The sequence below is a fragment of the Coregonus clupeaformis genome, chromosome 10, assembly GCF_020615455.1.
Source record: "Coregonus clupeaformis isolate EN_2021a chromosome 10, ASM2061545v1, whole genome shotgun sequence".
In the NCBI taxonomy this organism is placed as follows: domain Eukaryota; kingdom Metazoa; phylum Chordata; class Actinopteri; order Salmoniformes; family Salmonidae; genus Coregonus; species Coregonus clupeaformis.
Genome location: NC_059201.1, coordinates 6,282,499 through 6,303,593, shown reverse-complemented (window position 1 = coordinate 6,303,593; position 21,095 = coordinate 6,282,499). Strand labels below are relative to the sequence as shown.

The 21,095-nt window shown below is 46.0% G+C and overlaps 1 protein-coding gene across 4 annotated transcripts; it reads left to right on the top strand.

The window, feature by feature from the left end:
* Positions 1-378: 378 nt before the first annotated feature.
* dctn2 (dynactin 2 (p50)) lies at positions 379-18,000 on the top strand. 4 transcript variants are annotated; one of them, XM_041887367.2, is made up of 15 exons: positions 379-663; positions 1,373-1,441; positions 4,529-4,537; positions 5,646-5,651; positions 6,816-6,912; positions 7,320-7,381; positions 7,805-7,903; positions 8,665-8,825; positions 11,157-11,307; positions 12,471-12,575; positions 12,859-12,936; positions 13,139-13,210; positions 13,522-13,624; positions 14,331-14,422; positions 16,940-18,000. In XM_041887367.2, the coding sequence occupies exons 1-15, from the start codon at positions 628-630 to the stop codon at positions 17,024-17,026; spliced, it is 1,227 nt and encodes a 408-aa protein (XP_041743301.1). In that variant the 5' UTR covers positions 379-627; the 3' UTR covers positions 17,027-18,000. The 4 variants fall into 4 exon arrangements, with proteins under 4 accessions (XP_041743301.1, XP_041743304.1, XP_041743303.1 ...); XM_041887370.2 differs by lacking the exon at positions 4,529-4,537; XM_041887369.2 differs by lacking the exon at positions 5,646-5,651.
* Positions 18,001-21,095: the final 3,095 nt, after the last annotated feature.

The window sequence follows — 21,095 nt, the reverse complement described above, 5'->3', positions numbered from 1 at the left end:
AGAGACGTCAATGATAGGCTATTTATAGGACATGTATTAGGCAACTCACACAGTCCAGACTAGTATAGTAATAAACTAGGCAAATATACAATTTGTTTTAATATTTTCCCCTTACAAAATGGTTCATTCAAACAAAGGCTTTTAGGTTATGGCTACATTCTCTGTGTCTATAAATAGACAGACAGACAAGGCAGGCTGCCCTGCCAATTGTCATGCTGTTCGTTCACATGCTTAGCGGTCAGCAACCCGAAGGTTGTACAATGTTTGTACAATTTCTCAAAAGCACCACTGCAAGTTGAATCAAGTTTAGGTTAAATCTCCAAAGTCTCCAGGTCCAGTTTTTTTGGGTTATGAAACTACAGCGCTCAGCCTCGCAAGTCTCGCGAGATTGTTAGGCTCGCCCGCTACTGAACAATCGAGCTGTCAAAATACAGTTGTGAACACAAAAAGCTGTTTATGTTAGCGAGTTGTTTGGCTACGGGTGTAGGGATTCGTTTGGTTGTTCATTTACCTAACGTTTTAACGGACTAATAACTTGTCCACACGGTCCATCGTTATTTCAGATATCTTTGGCACGTCTACGGTTTTGTCTACTCATCCACCGGCCACGTCCTTGCAACCTCAACAATGGCTGATCCCAAATACGCCAATTTGCCTGGAATCGTAAGTGTACTTTTAGCTTGTTAGTTAAGTTAGCTAGCCAGTGTCTCGTTATAGCTAGCTATCTGGCTCGATAAGATGTTTGTAACATGTTCCCTAGCAAAACCACAGGAGCCAGGCTAGCTAGCATTACTGGATAACGCTGTCTATGTTAAGCTAACGCTAGTTAGTTACAGTAACGTTAGCTGTCCTGGTTAACTAACGTTAGCTACCTCTCTAACCTAGTTACCCGTGCATTGAAATGGTCTGCTTTTAACAAACATCTTTCAAGCAGCTCCCATCAAGCATATAACCAAATATGATCCAAAGTTTTGTATATCTGTTCATTGTTCTAACTATCTGTGATATAACTGTAGCTATTCTTCCGACAGCTAGCTAGCTAGCTAGCCTAACAGAGGCTAGCTAATCCAGCCTTGTGATTGAATGGGCGTTGGCCAGCTAACTAGTTATCTTGATAACATTAGCTGAGAGTGGTTGGGTGGTTCCACTCCTTGGGTATTGTAAAATTGATAACCACAGTAAACACACAGCTAATACGGCAACTTAAAAAATAAAAATGTCCTTAATGTGTGTAAGACTGAGTGACTTGACAAAAATATATAATCCTCTGAGCCGGCTAACTGTACCAGTGTCGTTAATGTTGCATTGACAAATAGCCAGCTATGTCACTGTCATTTTGCTGTTATGGAATACGAGTCGTTGTCTTCCACAGGCGTCCAACGAGCCAGATGTGTATGAGACCAGTGACCTGCCAGAAGATGATCAGGCCCAGTTTGAGTCAGTGAGTGAAACATGGAGGGAGGGTTTTGAAAAAAAGTTTGCTGCAGCCTCTTGATCCCAACACACCAGTGTTGCTGATTGTCACATCCTCTCTAAAAACCACTGCATGATCCAGAGTAGCCCAAGATGTACTCTTAAGGAGCCTACCATTACTCTTTAAGGTTATTTTCAGAGGTAGACTGGCACTGGCAGGTAAAACAGCCAAGTACTCCACCGAAACCTGCATCAATTCTCAATTGCAACACAGTTTTGGAAACATAAAGCCCTACTTTCATATCACGTCAAAATAATTTCACAAATGCAAAATATATACTTACTGTGCACTGTTTTAAGTGGCTTTATCACAGTTGCAGCTGACTGTATTGTTTTTTTAGTGACAACACGTTTCTGGCGGCCTTCTTCCGTTACACACAGGTGTTCGGAGCATGCTAGATACCTTATTAGTGCAGGTGGACCCTCTGTCTTCCGGAAACGCGCGCTGTAACATGGAGATATGACCGCGTGGGAACCCTGACCCTATAAAGGTGTATCAATTTAACCCTTTTTGTTTTTTTGAAAAAACAATCTAGCAGATATGAAAGATAAGGTCCTTATGATTCCAAAACCGTACCTTAAGCGATGCGTGTTAATGTTCAGACCAAGCGTCGGGGCTCTTAACAAAACTCCCCCCGTACAGAAGACGCCTTCGTTTAATGACTCATATGTGTATTGGAACTGAGAGTCATGATCAAGGGCTAAATCCAGAGATGCAGATCAATGGTCACTGATTTATTGATTTTTGCATCTCTGGATCATCGTGCTGTATCATGGATCAACTGTGAAGTAGATACCTAAATGTGTTGACTGACTCCCACCAGTGACACCACCAATCCTAATGGCGTTTTCCCTCCCATGTCCCCTCCCTCCCTCCTGTTGGTCTTGTTTCCCTCCCATGTCCCCTCCCTCCCTCCCGTCGGTCTTGTTTTCCTCCCATGTCCCCTCCCTCCCTCCGTCGGTCTTGTTTCCCTCCCATGTCCCCTCCCTCCCTCCCGTCGGTCTTGTTTTCCTCCCATGTCCCCTCCCTCCCTCCTGTTGGTCTTGTTTCCCTCCCATGTCCCCTCCCTCCCTCCCGTCGGTCTTGTTTTCCTCCCATGTCCCCTCCCTCCCTCCGTCGGTCTTGTTTTCCTCCCATGTCCCCTCCCTCCGTTGGTCTTGTTTCCCTCCCATGTCCCCTCCCTCCCTCCGTCGGTCTTGTTTTCCTCCCATGTCCCCTCCCTCCATTGGTCTTGTTTCCCTCCCATGTCCCCTCCCTCCCTCCTGTTGGTCTTGTTTTCCTCCCATGTCCCCTCCCTCCCTCCTGTTGGTCTTGTTTCCTCCCATGTCCCCTCCCTCCCTCCGTCGGTCTTGTTTCCCTCCCATGTCCCCTCCCTCCCTCCCTCCGTCGGTTTTCCTCCCATGTCCCCTCCCTCCCTCCGTCGGTCTTGTTTCCCTCCCATGTCCCCTCCCTCCCTCCCTCCGTCGGTTTTCTCCCATGTCCCCTCCTCCCTCCGTCGGTCTTGTTTCCCTCCCATGTCCCCTCCCTCCCTCCCTCCGTCGGTTTTCCTCCCATGTCCCCCTCCCCTCCCTCCGTCGGTCTTGTTTTCCTCCCATGTCCCCTCCCTCCCTCCGTCGGTCTTGTTTCCCTCCCATGTCCCCTCCCTCCCTCCGTCGGTCTTGTTTCCCTCCCATGTCCCCTCCCTCCCTCCGTCGGTCTTGTTTTCCTCCCATGTCCCCTCCCTCCCTCCCTCCATTGGTCTTGTTTCCTCCCATGTCCCCTCCCTCCCTCCCTCCTGTTGGTCTTGTTTCCCTCCCATGTCCCCTCCCTCCCTCCGTCGGTCTTGTTTCCCTCCCATGTCCCCTCCCTCCCTCCATTGGTCTTGTTTCCCTCCCATGTCCCCTCCCTCCCTCCCTCCATTGGTCTTGTTTCCCTCCCATGTCCCCTCCCTCCCTCCCTCCTGTTGGTCTTGTTTCCCTCCCATGTCCCCTCCCTCCCTCCGTCGGTCTTGTTTCCCTCCCATGTCCCCTCCCTCCCTCCGTCGGTCTTGTTTCCCTCCCATGTCCCCTCCCTCCCGTTGGTCTTGTTTTCCTCCCATGTCCCCTCCCTCCCTCCCTCCCTCCCTCCGTCGGTCTTGTTTCCCTCCCATGTCCCCTCCCTCCCTCCCTCCCTCCCTCCGTCGGTCTTGTTTCCCTCCCATGTCCCCTCCCTCCCTCCCTCCATTGGTCTTGTTTTCCTCCCATGTCCCCTCCCTCCCTCCGTCGGTCTTGTTTCCCTCCCATGTCCCCTCCCTCCCTCCGTCGGTCTTGTTTCCCTCCCATGTCCCCTCCCTCCCTCCCGTTGGTCTTGTTTCCCTCCCATGTCCCCTCCCTCCCTCCGTCGGTCTTGTTTCCCTCCCATGTCCCCTCCCTCCCGTTGGTCTTGTTTCCCTCCCATGTCCCCTCCCTCCCTCCGTCGGTCTTGTTTCCCTCCCATGTCCCCTCCCTCCCGTTGGTCTTGTTTTCCTCCCATGTCCCCTCCCTCCCTCCGTCGGTCTTGTTTTCCTCCCATGTCCCCTCCCTCTCTCCGTTGGTCTTGTTTCCCTCCCATGTCCCCTCCCTCCCGTTGGTCTTGTTTTCCTCCCATGTCCCCTCCCTCCCTCCGTCGGTCTTGTTTTCCTCCCATGTCCCCTCCCTCCCTCCGTCGGTCTTGTTTTCCTCCCATGTCCCCTCCCTCTCTCCGTTGGTCTTGTTTCCCTCCCATGTCCCCTCCCTCCCTCCGTCGGTCTTGTTTCCCTCCCATGTCCCCTCCCTCCCGTCGGTCTTGTTTTCCTCCCATGTCCCCTCCCTCCCGTCGGTCTTGTTTTCCTCCCATGTCCCCTCCCTCCCTCCGTCGGTCTTGTTTTCCTCCCATGTCCTCTCCCTCCCTCCGTTGGTCTTGTTTTCCTCCCATGTCCCCTCCCTCCCTCCGTCGGTCTTGTTTTCCTCCCATGTCCCCTCCCTCCCTCCCGTTGGTCTTGTTTTCCTCCCATGTCCCCTCCCTCCCTCCGTCGGTCCTGTTTTTCTCCCCAACCACCCACCCCTCCTGGGACGCTAGTGTGTACAAGTAAGAGGTTATTTTTTCTCTCAGTGCATTTAGTGGAGTTATCTGCATGGGTTGTAAATCCTTCCTTTCCCCTCTTCAAATTGTATTGAAATGACTATCTGCCTACATGATGTGGTGATGATGATGTGCCCCATTGCTCTTCTGTGATGAAGTGTTGGATCCCTTGTTTCACCTATTGAAAATGTAGCAGCACTTATCACATTACAAGACATTTTAGTTGGCCTAATAATCCTCCCATTTTCATTTTGACATAGACTTGTAGCACAAGGATATTGAATCTACAATGTCTGTCTGTCTCTGTCTGTCTGTCTGTTGATAAGACAGTTCTGCTACTGTGTATGTGTTCTATCATCCCTTTCCCCCAACTCTAGCTACCGGTATATGTTAACAGAAGCTTACTAACTAACGATCTTTACTAACTCTGCTTTGCTAGCGATACAAACACTGGGATCAATACTGCAACACACTTTGACATTCACAATATTAGCACATTGTATGTCTCATCAAAGCAGCTCTAAATCGTCTTCTTTCTAATCATCTCACTGTGACTTAGGAGCTCAGTCAATTCCTTTCTTCCACGGACTACATAATGCTAACAACACCAGACACTTAGACTAGAGGCTTGAGTTAAGCGCTTTGGGGCCTATCATACAAAGGAGATCAGATATTTACAATATGTTCACAGTCACACACTGGATATAAAATGCATATTTAAGGCCTACCTCCCTGTGTGTACAATGTGATGCGTGATGTAAATAAAGTTGCTGTTGACCAGGGGTGTCAAACTCATTTTGGACCGGGAGCCGAATCCGGTCTTCAATGAGGTCTGGAGGGATGCACTGAAAATTGTGCTATATATTCCCTCGCTGTCCAAATGATGTGGGGCTGAGAGAGAGAGAGAACAGAGACGTCATAACGATCAGACAGTCCGTGTCATAGTGAACGTCTGCAGCAGTCTGCCTCAGAACACTGGACTCTTTCTTTCTTATCTCCCCTGGCAGGCTGCTGCTGCTGTGCACGGCGTGTGATTACCACATTAATCTGTTTCTCTTTCTCCTCTTTCTCCCTGTGCTTTTCCTCTTCCTCTAACTCCTCTTGGGAACCCAAGGAGCTGGTAAGAGCTTCACTGACTAACAGACTGACTCCCCTCCTACTCCTAACATATATTTGTACCGTCTGTGTCGTCTGGACCGTCTGTGTCTGGACCGTCAGTACTGTCTGTATCAGTGGTTATTGATTTGATCCCATTTGATTCGTTGGCGCTTAGCCACATTGATCACATCATCCCTCACCCTAGTGCACAGTTCCCTGAGGCTAGTCAGAATGATGCTCTTCTCAGTATCACTGATTAAGGGAATCTGTTTCCTCAAATGAGCAGATGGAGAAAGACATGGATTTATAATTGACTGGAATAGCTAACTAGCTCATAGAGATTATGTCTAAGTCACAGGACCGGAGAAACTCTGAAACTCTAGTATATTATATATATATATAGGCCTATGTAATATGTCTCTATAGTATGGCATCTTCCATCAATCAGCTGTGCAAGAGGGAGGTAACTTTCTCATGTAGAGCAGTGATTGGTACCTAACCCCAGTGCTGGTCCTCCAGCAATGCTGACTTTCCATCCACATTGTGTTGTCACAATACACCCCTTTACACAATTAGTTGTTCCGTTTCATTGGTCACTAAAGAGCTCATTTTAAAGACAATTGATTGTGGATTCTGCGAAACCATTGGGTGCTCAAGATTCTGAATGTTTTTTTTGTTAAATCAACCATCTGATTCCCTCCTTGAATAGACATGCTTCCCCACCTCCTGAATACAGATCCATTTCAATCTGTGTGTTCTGGTGTTGGTGAGATGTGTCGTGGGTTTGCGAGTTGGAGTTGGTCGGGCGTCTCACATGGGTCCTCTCTCACACTGTAGATGAACATGAAGTTGATGTCTCAGTCACTGGATTGTATCTAAATGACTGATACTGTGTGTGAGTGTTTATACACCGAGCCATACAGGTGTGCTTCTGATATATAGGGGACTAGGTTCCCAGGTGGTATTGAATCAGCCAGTGTGACAGATAACCCATGGAGAGAGAAGATTGGCACAAATCACCATCAATCATCAAATCTGATCTCCTTTGGAACCATTTTGGCCTACGTATGCTTTCAGGTCTTTCATTTCCAATCCATTTTGTGCATTTGAGATTTTGTCCTAGTTTTGACCAAGGCTGGGTATGTTTCCTGTGGTATCTCATTATTCTGGATGCCTCCTCTAACAGGAAGAGCTGTGCAGTGACAGTGTGGAGAGGATCGTGGTCAACCCCAACGCAGCCTACGACAAGTTCAAGGACAAGAGGGTCAGCACTAAAGGACTTGGTCAGTATACCTTCCAACAGCTGGATGTCCACAGTGGCATGAGTTTGGCGTGGGCAGTATCTCAATTAGCCTTCCCTTGCCTTCTCAACCATATCAGAGGAGAAAGTCCAAGGTCTCTCCGCTCAGACCTTTTCCTCCACTGTGTGAGGAGAGAGGATGCAAGGGATTGAGGAGTTGAGAAAGCACAGGAGTTCGTCCTTGACTCAAATCTAATCAAATGTATTTATAAAGCCCTTTTGATATCAGCAGATGACCACGTGGAATCACCAGGAGGAACTCAGGACTTTTCCCTGGTCATGTAGTCACATCATGTAGCCCTTAAGACATGAGGCATTTCCTGAGTTGGTTACAAACCGCCATCTAATATTCTTGTTTTGCCTCTAATGAATCTGTGTTTTCTCTCCCAGACTTCTCAGATCGCATCAGTAAGAACAAAAGAGTGGGTTATGAGTCAGGAGAATATGAGATTGTGAGTACATCCTGCTGCTGCAATATTACATTTCATATTGATTATAGTTCTATAAATAGTGGCATTGATTCTGTTGGGACGCATAACCCGGAGGCAAAAGAAACGCACACCTGTTTAGGAGAGGTGCTGGCTAGCGGAGTAGAACACTTGAAAAAGAAAAGGAGAGTCTCACTCTATGAGCTCAGATGTTATAATTTCATAACCTAATAACCAAAGTTTCGACAGACAAGCTGTCTTCATCAGGGTATAAGCATAACCCATCGTTAGATTTAGAAAAATGAGAATTTCTGTGAAATCAATCGCAAGACCTTTTACACGTCCAGTTTAATCGTGTGTATAATGATTTTGCTGTCTGTTCTGACACTCCAGTGTATTGTCTGAATGTTAACTCTGTTTTCCTCCTCTCACTCCATCCCTGTCTAGTTGGCGGAGGGCTGTGGGGTGAAGGAAACTCCCCAGCAGAAGTACCAGCGGCTGGTTAATGAGATCCAGGAGCTCAGTCAGGAGGTGGAGACCATCCAGGTACAACCCCTACACCCTAGACCACCCAGGTCAGACAGACGGTGCCAAACAACCCCTACACCCTAGACCACCCAGGTCAGACAGACGGTGCCAAACAACCCCTACACCCTAGACCACCCAGGTCAGACAGACGGTGCCAAACAACCCCTACACCCTAGACCACCCAGGTCAGACAGACGGTGCCAAACAACCCCTACACCCTAGACCACCCAGGTCAGACAGACGGTGCCAAACAACCCCTACACCCTAGACCACCCAGGTCAGACAGACGGTGCCAAACAACCCCTACACCCTAGACCACCCAGGTCAGACAGACGGTGCCAAACAACCCCTACACCCTAGACCACCCAGGTCAGACAGACGGTGCCAAACAACCCCTACACCCTAGACCACCCAGGTCAGACAGACGGTGCCAAACAACCCCTACACCCTAGACCACCCAGGTCAGACAGACGGTGCCAAACAACCCCTACACCCTAGACCACCCAGGTCAGACAGACGGTGCCAAACAACCCCTACACCCTAGACCACCCAGGTCAGACAGACGGTGCCAAACAACCCCTACACCCTAGACCACCCATCTTTATACCCCAGTGACCTTTACCCACCCCCAAACCACCCATCTTTATACCCCATTGACCTTTACCCACCCCAAACCACCTATCTTTATACCCTATTGACCTCTACCCACCCCCAAACCAGTGGTTGTCATTTCCCTGGTTATGTGCTGATCACATGTGTCTATCCTCCTCTCCCCTCAGGAGACCACAAGGGACAGCAGTTCAGAGGAGCGTCTGACTCCTGTAGTCCTAGCCCAGCAGGCTGCCCAGCTCAAACAGCAGCTGGTCTCTGCCCATCTGGACTCTCTGCTGGGACCACAGGCACATATTAACCTAGCTGATCCAGATGGAGCACTGGCCAAGTAAGAGAGGGAAAAGGGATGGGGGAGAGAGGGGGGAGAGAGATGGAAAGGGAGGAGAGAGATGGAAAGGGAGGGGAGGGGAGAGAAGGAAAGGGAGGGGAGAGAAGGAAGGGGAGGGGAGAGAAGGGAGGGGAGAGAAGGTAGGGGAGGGAGGGGAGAGAAGGGAGGGGAGAGAAGGAAGGGGAGGGAGGGGGAGAGAAGGAAGGGGAGGGGGGAGAGAAGGAAGGGGGAGGGGGAGAGAAGGAAGGGGAGGGGGGAGAGAAGGAAGGGGAGGGGGGAGAGAGAAGGAAGGAGAGGGGGGGAGAAAATGAAAGGGAGGGGAGGAGAGGGAAGGGGGGGAGAGAGGGAAGGGGAGGAGGGAGGGGAAAGGAGGGAGGGAGAGAGAGAGGGAAGGGGAGGAGGGAGGGGAAAGGAGGGAGAGAGAGAGGGAAGGGGCGGGAGAGAGAGGGAAGGGGAGGAGGGAGGGGAAAGGAGGGAGAGAGAGAAAGGGGGGGAAAGAGAGAGAGAGAGAGGGAAAGGGGGAGAGGGAAAGGGGGAGAGGGAAAGGGATGGAGAGAGAGAGGGAAAGGGATGGAGAGAGCGAGGGAAAGGGGTGGGGAGAGAGGGAAAGGGATGGAGAGAGAGAGGGAAAGGGGGGAGGGAAAGGGGGGGAGAAAGAGGGAGGGAAAGGGGGGGAGAGGGAGGACTCACTGCAGACCACCATAGTCCCTGTGCCCAAGAACGCCAAGGTCACCTGTCTAAATGAGTATCGCCCTGTAGAACTCTCATCTGTAGCCATGAAATGCTTTGAAAGGCTGGTCATGGCTCACATCAACTATCATCCTGGACCCACTCCAATTCATATACCGCTCCAACACATCCACAGGTGACTCAATCTCTATTGCCCTCCACACTGCCCTTTCCCACCTGGACAAGAGGAACACCTATGTGAGAATACTGTTCATTGACTACAGCTCAGTGTTCAACACCATAGTCCCCTTCAAAGCTCATCACTAAGCTAAGGACCCTGGGACTGAACACCTCACTCTGCAACTGGATCCTGGACTTCCTGACGGGCCGCCCCCAGGTGGTAAGGGTAGGCAACAACACATCCGCCACACTGACCCTCAACACAGGGATCCTCAGGGGTGCGTGCTTAGTCCCCTCCTGTACCTCCTGTTCACCCACGACTGCATGGCCAGGCACGACTCCAACACCACCATTAAGTTTGCCAACAACACGACGGTGGTAGGCCTGATCACCGACGACGATGACACAGCCTATAGGGAGGAGGTCAGAGACCTGGCAGTGTGGTGTCAGGACAGCAACCTCTCCCTAAACATCAGCAAGACAAAGGAGCTGATCGTGAACTACAGGAAACGGAGGGCCGAGCACGCCCCAATTCACATCGACGGGGCTGCAGTGGAGCGGGCAGAGAGCTTCAAGTTCCTCTGTGTTCACATCACTAAGGATCTATCATGGTTCACACACACCAACACAGTTGTGTAGAGGGCACGACAACGCATCTTCCCCCTCAGGAGGCTGAAAAGATTTGGCATGATACCTCAGATCCTCAAAAAGTTAATCACTGGGGCCGAGCTCCCTGCTATTCAGGACCTCTATACCAGGCGGTGTCAGAGGAAGGCCCTAAAAATTGTCAGACTCCAGTCACCCAAGTCGTATACTGTTCTCTCTGCTACCACATGGCAAGCGGTACCGGAGCGCCAAGTCTAGGACCCTAAACATCTTCTACCCCCAAGCCATAAGACTGCTAAATATAAACGCAACATGCAACAATTTACAGTTCATAGAAGGAAATCAGTCAATTGAAATACATTCATTAGGTCCTAATATATGGATTTCACCTGACTCCGAATGTAGATGTGCATCTGTTGGTCACAGATTTCTAAAAAAAGGCGTGGATCAGACAACCAGTCAGTATCTGGTGTGACCACATTTGCCTCAAGTAGACCGACACATCTCCTTCACATAGAGTTGATCAGGCTGTTGATTGTGGCCTCTTCAATGGCTCTGCTAAGTTGCTGCATATTGGCGGGAATTGGAACATGCTGTCGTACACATCGATCCAGAGCATCCCAAACATGCTCAATGAGTGACATGTCTGAGTATGCAGGCCATGGAAGAACTGGGACATTTTCAGCTTCCAGGAATTGTATACAGATCCTTGCGATATGGGGCCGTGCATTATCATGCTGAAACATGAGGTGATGGCAGCGGATGAATGGCACGACAATGGGCCTCAGGATCTCGTCACATTATCTCTGTGCATTCAAATTGACATCGATAAAATACAATTGTGTCCCTCTCTTTCTCTCTCCATCTCCATGGCAGACGTCTGTTAACCCAGCTGGAGGCAGTGAGGGGCAGTAGGGGCAGTACAGGGGAGGGGAAGGCCCCGGCAGCAGCTAAAGGTCCTGATGGTGTGGTGCTGTATGAACTACACAGTCGGCCAGAGCAGGAGAAGTTCACAGATGCTGCCAAGGTATGGAGCCCAGGGCAATAGGAGTGTGTTAAGGTATGGAGCCCAGGGCAATAGGAGTGTGTTATGGTATGGAGCCCAGGGCAATGGGAGTGTGTTATGGTATGGAGCACAGGGCAATGGGAGTGTGTCAAGGTATGGAGCCCAGGGCAATGGGAGTGTGTTAAGGTATGGAGCCCAGGGCAATGGGAGTGTGTTATGGTATGGAGCACAGGGCAATGGGAGTGTGTTAAGGTATGGAGCCCAGGGCAATGGGAGTGTGTTAAGGTATGGAGCCCAGGGCAATGGGAGTGTGTTAAGGTATGGAGCCCAGGGCAATGGGAGTGTGTTAAGGTATGGAGCACAGGGCAATGGAAGTGTGTTAAGGTATGGAGCCCAGGGCAATGGGAGTGTGTTAAGGTATGGAGCCCAGGGCAATGGGAGTGTGTTAAGGTATGGAGCCCAGGGCAATGGGAGTGTGTTAAGGTATGGAGCCCAGGGCAATGGGAGTGTGTTAAGGTATGGAGCACAGGGCAATGGGAGTGTGTTAAGGTATGGATCCCAGGGCAATGGGAGTGTGTTAAGGTATGGAGCCCAGGGCAATGGGAGTGTGTTAAGGTATGGAGCCCAGGGCAATGGGAGTGTGTTAAGGTATGGAGCCCAGGGCAATGGGAGTGTGTTAAGGTATGGAGCCCAGGGCAATGGGAGTGTGTTAAGGTATGGAGCCCAGGGCAATGGGAGTGTGTTATAGTATGGAGCCCAGGGCAATGGGAGTGTGTTAAGGTATGGAGCCCAGAGCAATGGGAGTGTGTTAAGGTATGGAGCCCAGAGCAATGGGAGTGTGTTATGGTATGGAGCCCAGGGCAATGGGAGTGTGTTAAGGTATGGAGCCCAGGGCAATGGGAGTGTGTTATGGTATGGACCCCAGGGCAATGGGAGTGTGTTATGGTATGGAGCCCAGGGCAATGGGAGTGTGTTAAGGTATGGAGCCCAGGGCAATGGGAGTGTGTTAAGGGGTCTCCAACGGCATCGGTTGTGTGTGTGTGTGTGTGGTCCCCAACAACGTGTGTCTGTGTCTGCATTTGCAAATGCAAATTTGAGTGAGTCCTTGGTCAATTCTGTGTCACTTGTTTACCCAGTTTTCATTCATTCATGCATAAACTTCTCCTTCGTTTGTCTCTGTGTAGATGGCAGAGTTGGAGAAGAGGCTTGCAGAGCTGGAGACGGCTGTGGGTTCTGGATCAGACAAACCGGGACCTCTGAGTGCTGGGATGCAGGGAGGCAGTCTCATGGTGAGTCTATTCTGTCTACCACCTTGGTCCCATTCAGTAGGTCAAAACAGGATAATTTTTTTCTTGTGCCAACTGAACTCAATCAATCCAATTTTGTTCATTTAAAAAATAAAAAAAAGATTTTGCATGAGCCACAATGTCAGAAAGTACGGTAACCCTGACCTGATCATCAATCACTGTTAGCCCTGTGACTGAATGCTCGCTCTCTCTGTCTCTCGCTCTCTCTCTCTGTCTCTCTGTCTCTCTGTCTCTCTCTGTCTCTCTCTGTCTCTCTGTCCTCCAGGACACCATGGAGATGCTGCAGGCGAGGGTCAGTGCTCTGGACTCAGCCACCCTGGACCAAGTGGAAGCCAGGCTGCAGGTAACATTGTGGATCAGCAGAATCATAACCATCAGGGGTTGGGAATGCCAAACTGACCTCGTATCAGTCTACCAGCAATCGATGTCACACTACTTTGCAGAGAACACCCAAGGACAAGATGGGCTGATCTTTTTGTGTTTGTTATAATGCAAAAAGTGAACATGGTTATTGTGTGATTTGTGTTTGTGTTTTCTCTGTATAGAGCGTCCTTGGGAAGATGAATGAGATTGCGAAGCACAAGGCAACCATTGAAGATGCTGGCACACAGAACAAGGTTAGTCCAGCTTTTTATGTTGAGGTTTAGAACTAATGTAAGAGTTTATGACATCTTATTTCACACAGTAAATAGGTTATCCCTATGGCCAGGAGGTTTTCCTAACCACCTGACCTGACCAGGAGAACCTCTCGGCTCTACAGTAGTTATCTCCTGTAGATGAAACCTTGACAATCCACCACCAAACTCGGACTGCATTTTTCAGCAACTCATTCCTTGGACTCTGCCGTCTCCGTTTACCCCCAACCTTATCATTATTGGGTATGTGTTATTTCCATCAACAACTTGTTCCGTGTTGTCTTGTCTGTCAGGTGTCTCAGCTGTATGACGTGGTGCAGAAGTGGGACGCCATGGCAACCTCTTTGCCTCAGGTGGTGCAGAGGCTCATGGCTGTCAAGGAGTTGCATGAACAAGGTAATCACCTGGCTTTCAGACCTGGCTCAGAAACATACTGACCTGTCAATCACCTGGCTTTCAGACCTGGCTCAGAAACATACTGACCTGCCAATCACTGCGACCTGCTCAGAAAAAAAGAAAATACTGACCTGTCAATCACCTGGCTTTCAGACCTGGCTCAGAAACATACTGACCTGCCAATCACCTGGCTTTCAGACCTGGCTCAGAAACATACTGACCTGCCAATCACCTGGCTTTCAGACCTGGCTCAGAAACATACTGACCTGCCAATCACCTGGCTTTCAGTCCTGGCTCAGAAACATACTGACCTGCCAATCACCTGGCTTTCAGACCTGGCTCAGAAACATACTGACCTGTCAATCACCTGGCTTTCAGACCTGGCTCAGAAACATACTGACCTGTCAATCACCTGGCTTTCAGACCTGGCTCAGAAACATTGAAAATACTCACATTTAACTTGCAGGTGTGGCAGTTAGAAAAACAAATTTAAAGGAACGAGTAATGTCCACAACTCTGATATGCTTTGAAAATGTTACCCACTTGTTTTTAGTTGTCTGTTCTTTGACTCCGTGTGATGTCTTGTATCTGGGTTGTAGCGATGTGGTTTGTCTGACTCTCTCTGTCACCATGTTGTGATTGATTTATGCTGCTGCTCTCTGCCAGTGTAACGTCTAAGCTTTTACTTGTGTATGATTATCTGTAGCCATGCAGTTTGGGCAGCTGCTGACCCACCTGGACACCACCCAGCAGATGATCAACAACTCTCTGAAGGACAACGGGACACTGCTCTCACAGGTAGGAGACACAGTGACACGTCTCACACTGCTCTGAGGTAGGAGACACAGTGACACATCTCACACTGCTCTGAGGTAGGAGACACAGTGACACATCTCACACTGCTCTGAGGTAGGAGACACAGTGACACATCTCACACTGCTCTGAGGTAGGAGACACAGTGACACATCTCGCACTGCTCTGAGGTAGGAGACACAGTGACACATCTCACACTGCTCTGCGGTAGGTTGGACTGCTGCTGGGACTGTCATGTGACTTTAACCTTTTCACACCATTGAGCCAAGCTGTACTGCACTGGCCTGGTTACACATCAATCATAGTTGCTGTAACTGTGCTGGAAAGGATAAAGCTAAGAACATTAACAACTTCATAGTTACCAGTGGTGCAAAGTACTTAAGTAGTACTTAAAAGTATTTTAACTTAAATCGTTTTTTTTGGGTATCTGTACTTTACTATTTATTTATATTTTTGAATACTTTTACCCCGCTACATTCCTAAAGAAAATCATGTACTTTTTACTCCAATACATTTTTCTCTGACACAAAGTACTCGTTACATTTTGAATGCTTAGCAGAACAGAAAAATGGTCCAATTAACACATTTCTCAAGAGAACATCCCTGGTCATCCCTACTGCCTCTGATCTGGCGGACTCACTAAACACACATGCATAGTTTTATAAATGATGTCTGAGTTTTGGAGTGTGTCCCTGGCTATCCGTAAATAAAAGAAGACTAAAAGTGTGCCCTCTGGTTTGCTTAATATAAGGAATTTGAAATGATTTATATATTTTACTTTTGACACTTTAAATATGCAGAACAAAAATATAAATACAACATGCAACAATTTAATTGATTTTACTGCGTTACAGTTCATATGAGGAAATCAGTCAATTGAAATATATACATTAGGCCCTAAATCTATGGATTTCACATGAATGGGAATACAGATATGCATCTGTTGGTCACAGATACCTTTTAAAAAATGGGCCTCACGATGGGCCTCAGGATCTTGTCACGGTATTTCTGTGCATTCAAATTGCCATCGATAAAATGCAGTTGTGTTCGTTGTCTGTAGCTTATGCCTGCCATACCATAACCCCACCACCAACATGGGGGCACTGTTCACAACGTTGACATCAGCAAACCGCTTGCCCACACGACGCAATACACGTGGTCTGCGGTTGTGAGGCCGGTTGGACGTACTGCCAAATTCTCTAAAACGACTTCGGGGGCGGCTTATAGTAGAGAAATGAACATTCAATTCTCTGGCAACAGCTCTGGTGGACATTCCTGCAGTCAGCATGCCAATTGCACAATCCCTCAACTTGAGACATCTGTGGCATTGTCGTGACGTGACTTAGGGCAAGTCATGACAATTGTGTTGTGTGACCAAACTGCACATTTTAGTGGCCTTTTATTGTCCCCAGCACAAGGTGCACCTGTGTAATGATCATGCTGTTTAATCACCTTCTTGATATGCCACACCTGTCAGGTGGATGGATTATCTTGGCAAAGGATAAATGCTCATTAAAGGGGATGTAAACAAATTTGTGCACAAAACTTGAGAGAAATACGCTTTTTGCACATATGGAACATTTCTGGGTTATTTTATTTCAACTCATGAAACATGGGACCAACAGTTTTATATGTTGTGTTTATATTTTTGTTCAGTGTAGATTTAAAACCAAATACTTTTACTTTTACTTAAGTAGTATTTTACTGCGTGACTTTTACTTGATTCATTTTCTAGTAAGTGGTCATACTTGAGTAAAAGTAAAGATACTTAGGTACTTTTTCCACCACTGATAGTTAAGAACACTAACAATATGGAAGAAAATGTAACCAATATCACTCCCTAAAAACACAACCTTATGGAACAATCCTTCGATAGCTTTTCAGAATTCACCGTTAATTTGGTCCACATGGAAAACTGCATAGAACCCGTAAATGACTTGGAAATAGTAAATAAATGTATTTCCATGACAGAATTTAAAAAGCAGTTTTTTACTGACCAATGTAGATATTTTCAAATGCATACGACTGAAAAGTTTCATATCAAGAAATTGATTTGAAATCTTTTGGACATCAGAGCAGTCTTGAGGGAACCATATTTGAGTCAGGAAAGGATATTCATATGATAGGCTCTCTGCAAGGTTTTGTATATCTCACCTATCAAACTGACAATCTCTTGGGGGAAAAAAATATAAACTCTTGGAACCAAGACTTAAAAAGAACTGATATTGGCACAAGATGGAGGGAATGATGGAACATAATAACGAAATAACAGTTAAAGAAAATGTAGACTTAGTCCAGTATAAACTAATATATAGAATTTATTACACAAGACAAAATTAACATTCTACAGCACAACGGCATATTCATGGATTAAGTGTAAAAATAACAACGACTGACTCAATAATCCATGCCCTCTGGGAGTGCTATAAAGTCCAAAAGTGATGGGTGGATTTAGAAGTTACAATTTAAATGTACTCATCTTTCCCTCTCCCCCTTTCCCAGGTGCAGACAACCATGAAGGAGAATCTCCTGTCTGTAGAGGAGAACTTTGCTGCTCTGGACCAGAGAATGAAGACGCTCAACAAATAAATGTTTCTTTTTTTTTTTTTTTTACGTCTGTCAGGACAGTTGGGCAAATTGAGGGAGTGGAGGGTCTTCTTTCACTCTTCTTCCACCTCTGCCTTCTTGTTTCTCAAAGCGTAATGTTTGATTTGAAAGTTAAAACAACAACAACAAAAAATCATACTATTCTAAAATGGACACAATGTTCTTGTCTATTTTCCCCTTCCTCCACATCCCACATCTCTCTCCCATATTAAGTCTTTCATTTGGTATCAAATGCAATGCATTACACCCAATATATATATATATATATATATAAACATAAACAAACGTCACATGATTATTCCCTTCAAAGCTCAATGGCTTTCAGACTGAATTTTTTTCTCTCAATTAAAAATCTTCCTCCATGTCCTTTCAACCTGTTCATCCACACTAGTTTTAGGGAAGTGCTACAACATTCAATCAGCTAAGTAATTTAATTGAATGTTCAATTTGAGGGCTCAAGAAGTGGAATAGCATGTCCAGAGAAAATACGTGTCTACAACATTACTGCACAAAAACAAACAACCAATGCCGATTGTCCACCCTTTTCCCCAAAGTATACACTTTGCACACTTCCCGTCGTGGATTTAACAATAGTGGAAACTCCCTCCAGTTAATGCTTACACCAATCCAATGACGGGAGGTATGCAAGTGCACGCTTTGGGAGAAGGGTGAAGAATCGGGACATGTCGTCAGTCAGAAAGACGATGTATGGACATGTAGCAGGAATGCATACCTGTGTGCTTTTGGGGGGGGCCTGAAGTCCTGGAGGGATGCTTGTAAATATGCCTGTGTACCTTAAATGTTTCATGCTCAGTTGCTTGTAACTTATTATTATTGTGACTGAGACTAAAATACCACCGACACGTTACTTTTTATCTACTGCCTACGATGGACTGTACAGTACCTGGCTGTCTGTGGTGGGGATATCATCTGAATAAACAACTACACTCACTCTTCTACAGAGAGAGAACTTGTGAAACATGGATCTGGTATAAAACAATTGAATCTGTTAAATAAAATCAAGTCCCTTTTTAATAAAAACTACAGTTCAAAGTATTCTCTGCCTAAGTGTCAATATGATGCTAAAAGGTCTTCAAGGAAAAGATAGTTTACATAAAATAAATACTACATTTATACAAAGTCAAGATTAAAAATAGCATAGTTATGTTTATTATAATTATTTGAATAGTAATGTGCCTAAAAAGCCTGTTGCATGCTTCCCAGTCGAAACAGTTCGCGCATATAATATGGAGAAATGTTGTGACGTTTTGGTTTTTGGGCAGGGTTCAAGAACCGTTCATGCACTGAGCTCTAATAAGAACCGTTTATGCACTGAACTATAATAAGAACCGTTCATGCACTGAGCTATAATAAGAACCGTTCATACACTGAGCTATAATAAGAACCGTTCATACACTGAGCTATAATAAGAACCGTTCATGCACTGAGCTATAATAAGAACCGTTCATGCACTGAGCTATAATAAGAACCGTTCATGCACTGAGCTATAATAAGAACCGTTCATACACTGAGCTATAATAAGAACCGTTCATACACTGAGCTATAATAAGAACCGTTCATACACTGAGCTATAATAAGAACCGTTCATACACTGAGCTATAATAAGAACCGTTCATGCACTGAGCTATAATAACAACCGTTCATACACTGAGCTATAATAAGTACCGTTCATACACTGAGCTATAATAAGAACCGTTCATACACTGAGCTATAATAAGAACCGTTCATACACTGAGCTATAATAAGAACCGTTCATGCACTGAGCTATAATAAGAACCGTTCATGCACTGAGCTATAATAAGAACCGTTCATGCACTGAGCTATAATAAGAACCGTTCATACACTGAGCTATAATAATAACCGTTCATACACTGAGCTATAATAAGAACTGTTCATGCAATGAGCTATAATAAGAACCGTTCATACACTGAGCTATAATAAGAACCGTTCATACACTGAGCTATAATAAGAACCGTTCATGCACTGAGCTATAATAAGAACCGTTCATGCACTGAGCTATAATAAGAACCGTTCATGCACTGAGCTATAATAAGAACCGTTCATGCACTGAGCTATAATAACAACCGTTCATACACTGAGCTATAATAAGTACCGTTCATACACTGAGCTATAATAAGAACCGTTCATACACTGAGCTATAATAAGAACCGTTCATACACTGAGCTATAATAAGAACCGTTCATGCACTGAGCTATAATAAGAACCGTTCATGCACTGAGCTATAATAAGAACCGTTCATGCACTGAGCTATAATAAGAACCGTTCATACACTGAGCTATAATAATAACCGTTCATACACTGAGCTATAATAAGAACCGTTCATGCAATGAGCTATAATAAGAACCGTTCATACACTGAGCTATAATAAGAACCGTTCATACACTGAGCTATAATAAGAACCGTTCATGCACTGAGCTATAATAAGAACCGTTCATGCACTGAGCTATAATAAGAACCGTTCATGCACTGAGCTATAATAAGAACCGTTCATACACTGAGCTATAATAAGAACCGTTCATACACTGAGCTATAATAATAACCGTTCATACACTGAGCTATAATAAGAACTGTTCATGCAATGAGCTATAATAAGAACCGTTCATACACTGAGCTATAATAAGTACCGTTCATACACTGAGCTATAATAAGAACCGTTCATACACTGAGCTATAATAAGAACCGTTCATACACTGAGCTATAATAAGAACCGTTCATGCACTGAGCTATAATAAGAACCGTTCATACACTGAGCTAGTGGTTAACGTAGTGGTTAAGAGCGTTGTGCCAGTAACCGAAAGGTCGCTGGTTCTAATCCCCGAGCCGACTAGGTGAAAAATCTGTCGATGTGCCCTTGAGCAAGGCACTTAACCCTAATTGCTCCTGTAAGTCGCTCTGGATAAGAGCGTCTGCTAAATGACCAATTTATTATTTATTTATAAGAACCATTCATACACTGAGCTATAATAAGAACCGTTCATGCACTGAGCTATAATAAGAACCGTTCATGCACTGAGCTATAATAAGAACCGTTCATACACTGAGCTATAACAAGAACCGTTCATACACTGAGCTATAATAAGAACCGTTCATACACTGAGCTATAATAAGAACCGTTCATGCACTGAGCTATAATAAGAACCGTTCATACACTGAGCTATAATAAGAACCGTTCATGCACTGAGCTATAATAAGAACCGTTCATACACTGAGCTATAATAAGAACCGTTCATACACTGAGCTATAATAAGCACCGTTCATACACTGAGCTATAATAAGAACCGTTCATGCACTGAGCTATAATAAGAACCGTTCATACACTGAGCTATAATAAGAACCGTTCATACACTGAGCTATAATAAGCACCGTTCATACACTGAGCTATAATAAGAACCGTTCATACACTGAGCTATAATAAGAACCGTTCATACACTGAGCTATAATAAGAACCGTTCATACACTGAGCTATAATAAGAACCGTTCGTGCACGACATTTTTTCGGTAGCCGAAGTCTACGCCCCTTCATCGGTGATTGGTCAACAGTACTACTAGTAGGAGTGGGAACATGAAGTGTCATTCGAGACGACTAGTTTTGATAGAAAATGTTTCACTTCAGAAATGCTGCACCAAACATTTTAGCTAGATGTAAAATTGCGCGACTAAAACACCGCGGCAAAAACGTAAACATGAATGACAGATTTCTTACTCTTAGATTAATTTAGACTAAGTGTTTTCTGGTTTTGTTGCTACTAAGGTGTCTCATTGGTGACAAACAACTGTAATATTGCCGTTTTTTTTCTCGTTTTTCAAACTAAAGTCTTTAGGGAGTATGAGAGCACATACGTTCGCTTCGCCTAGCCGAGTTAGTTGATAAGACTGACAGTTGCTGTAAAACATGACATGATTTAGACTTGATTCCAATGCTACAAAATTGTTGACTTCTCAATTCCCTTATATCAACGTAACACAGACTAAATAAATCAACCACATTCACAGGAGGGCCAAATAGAGA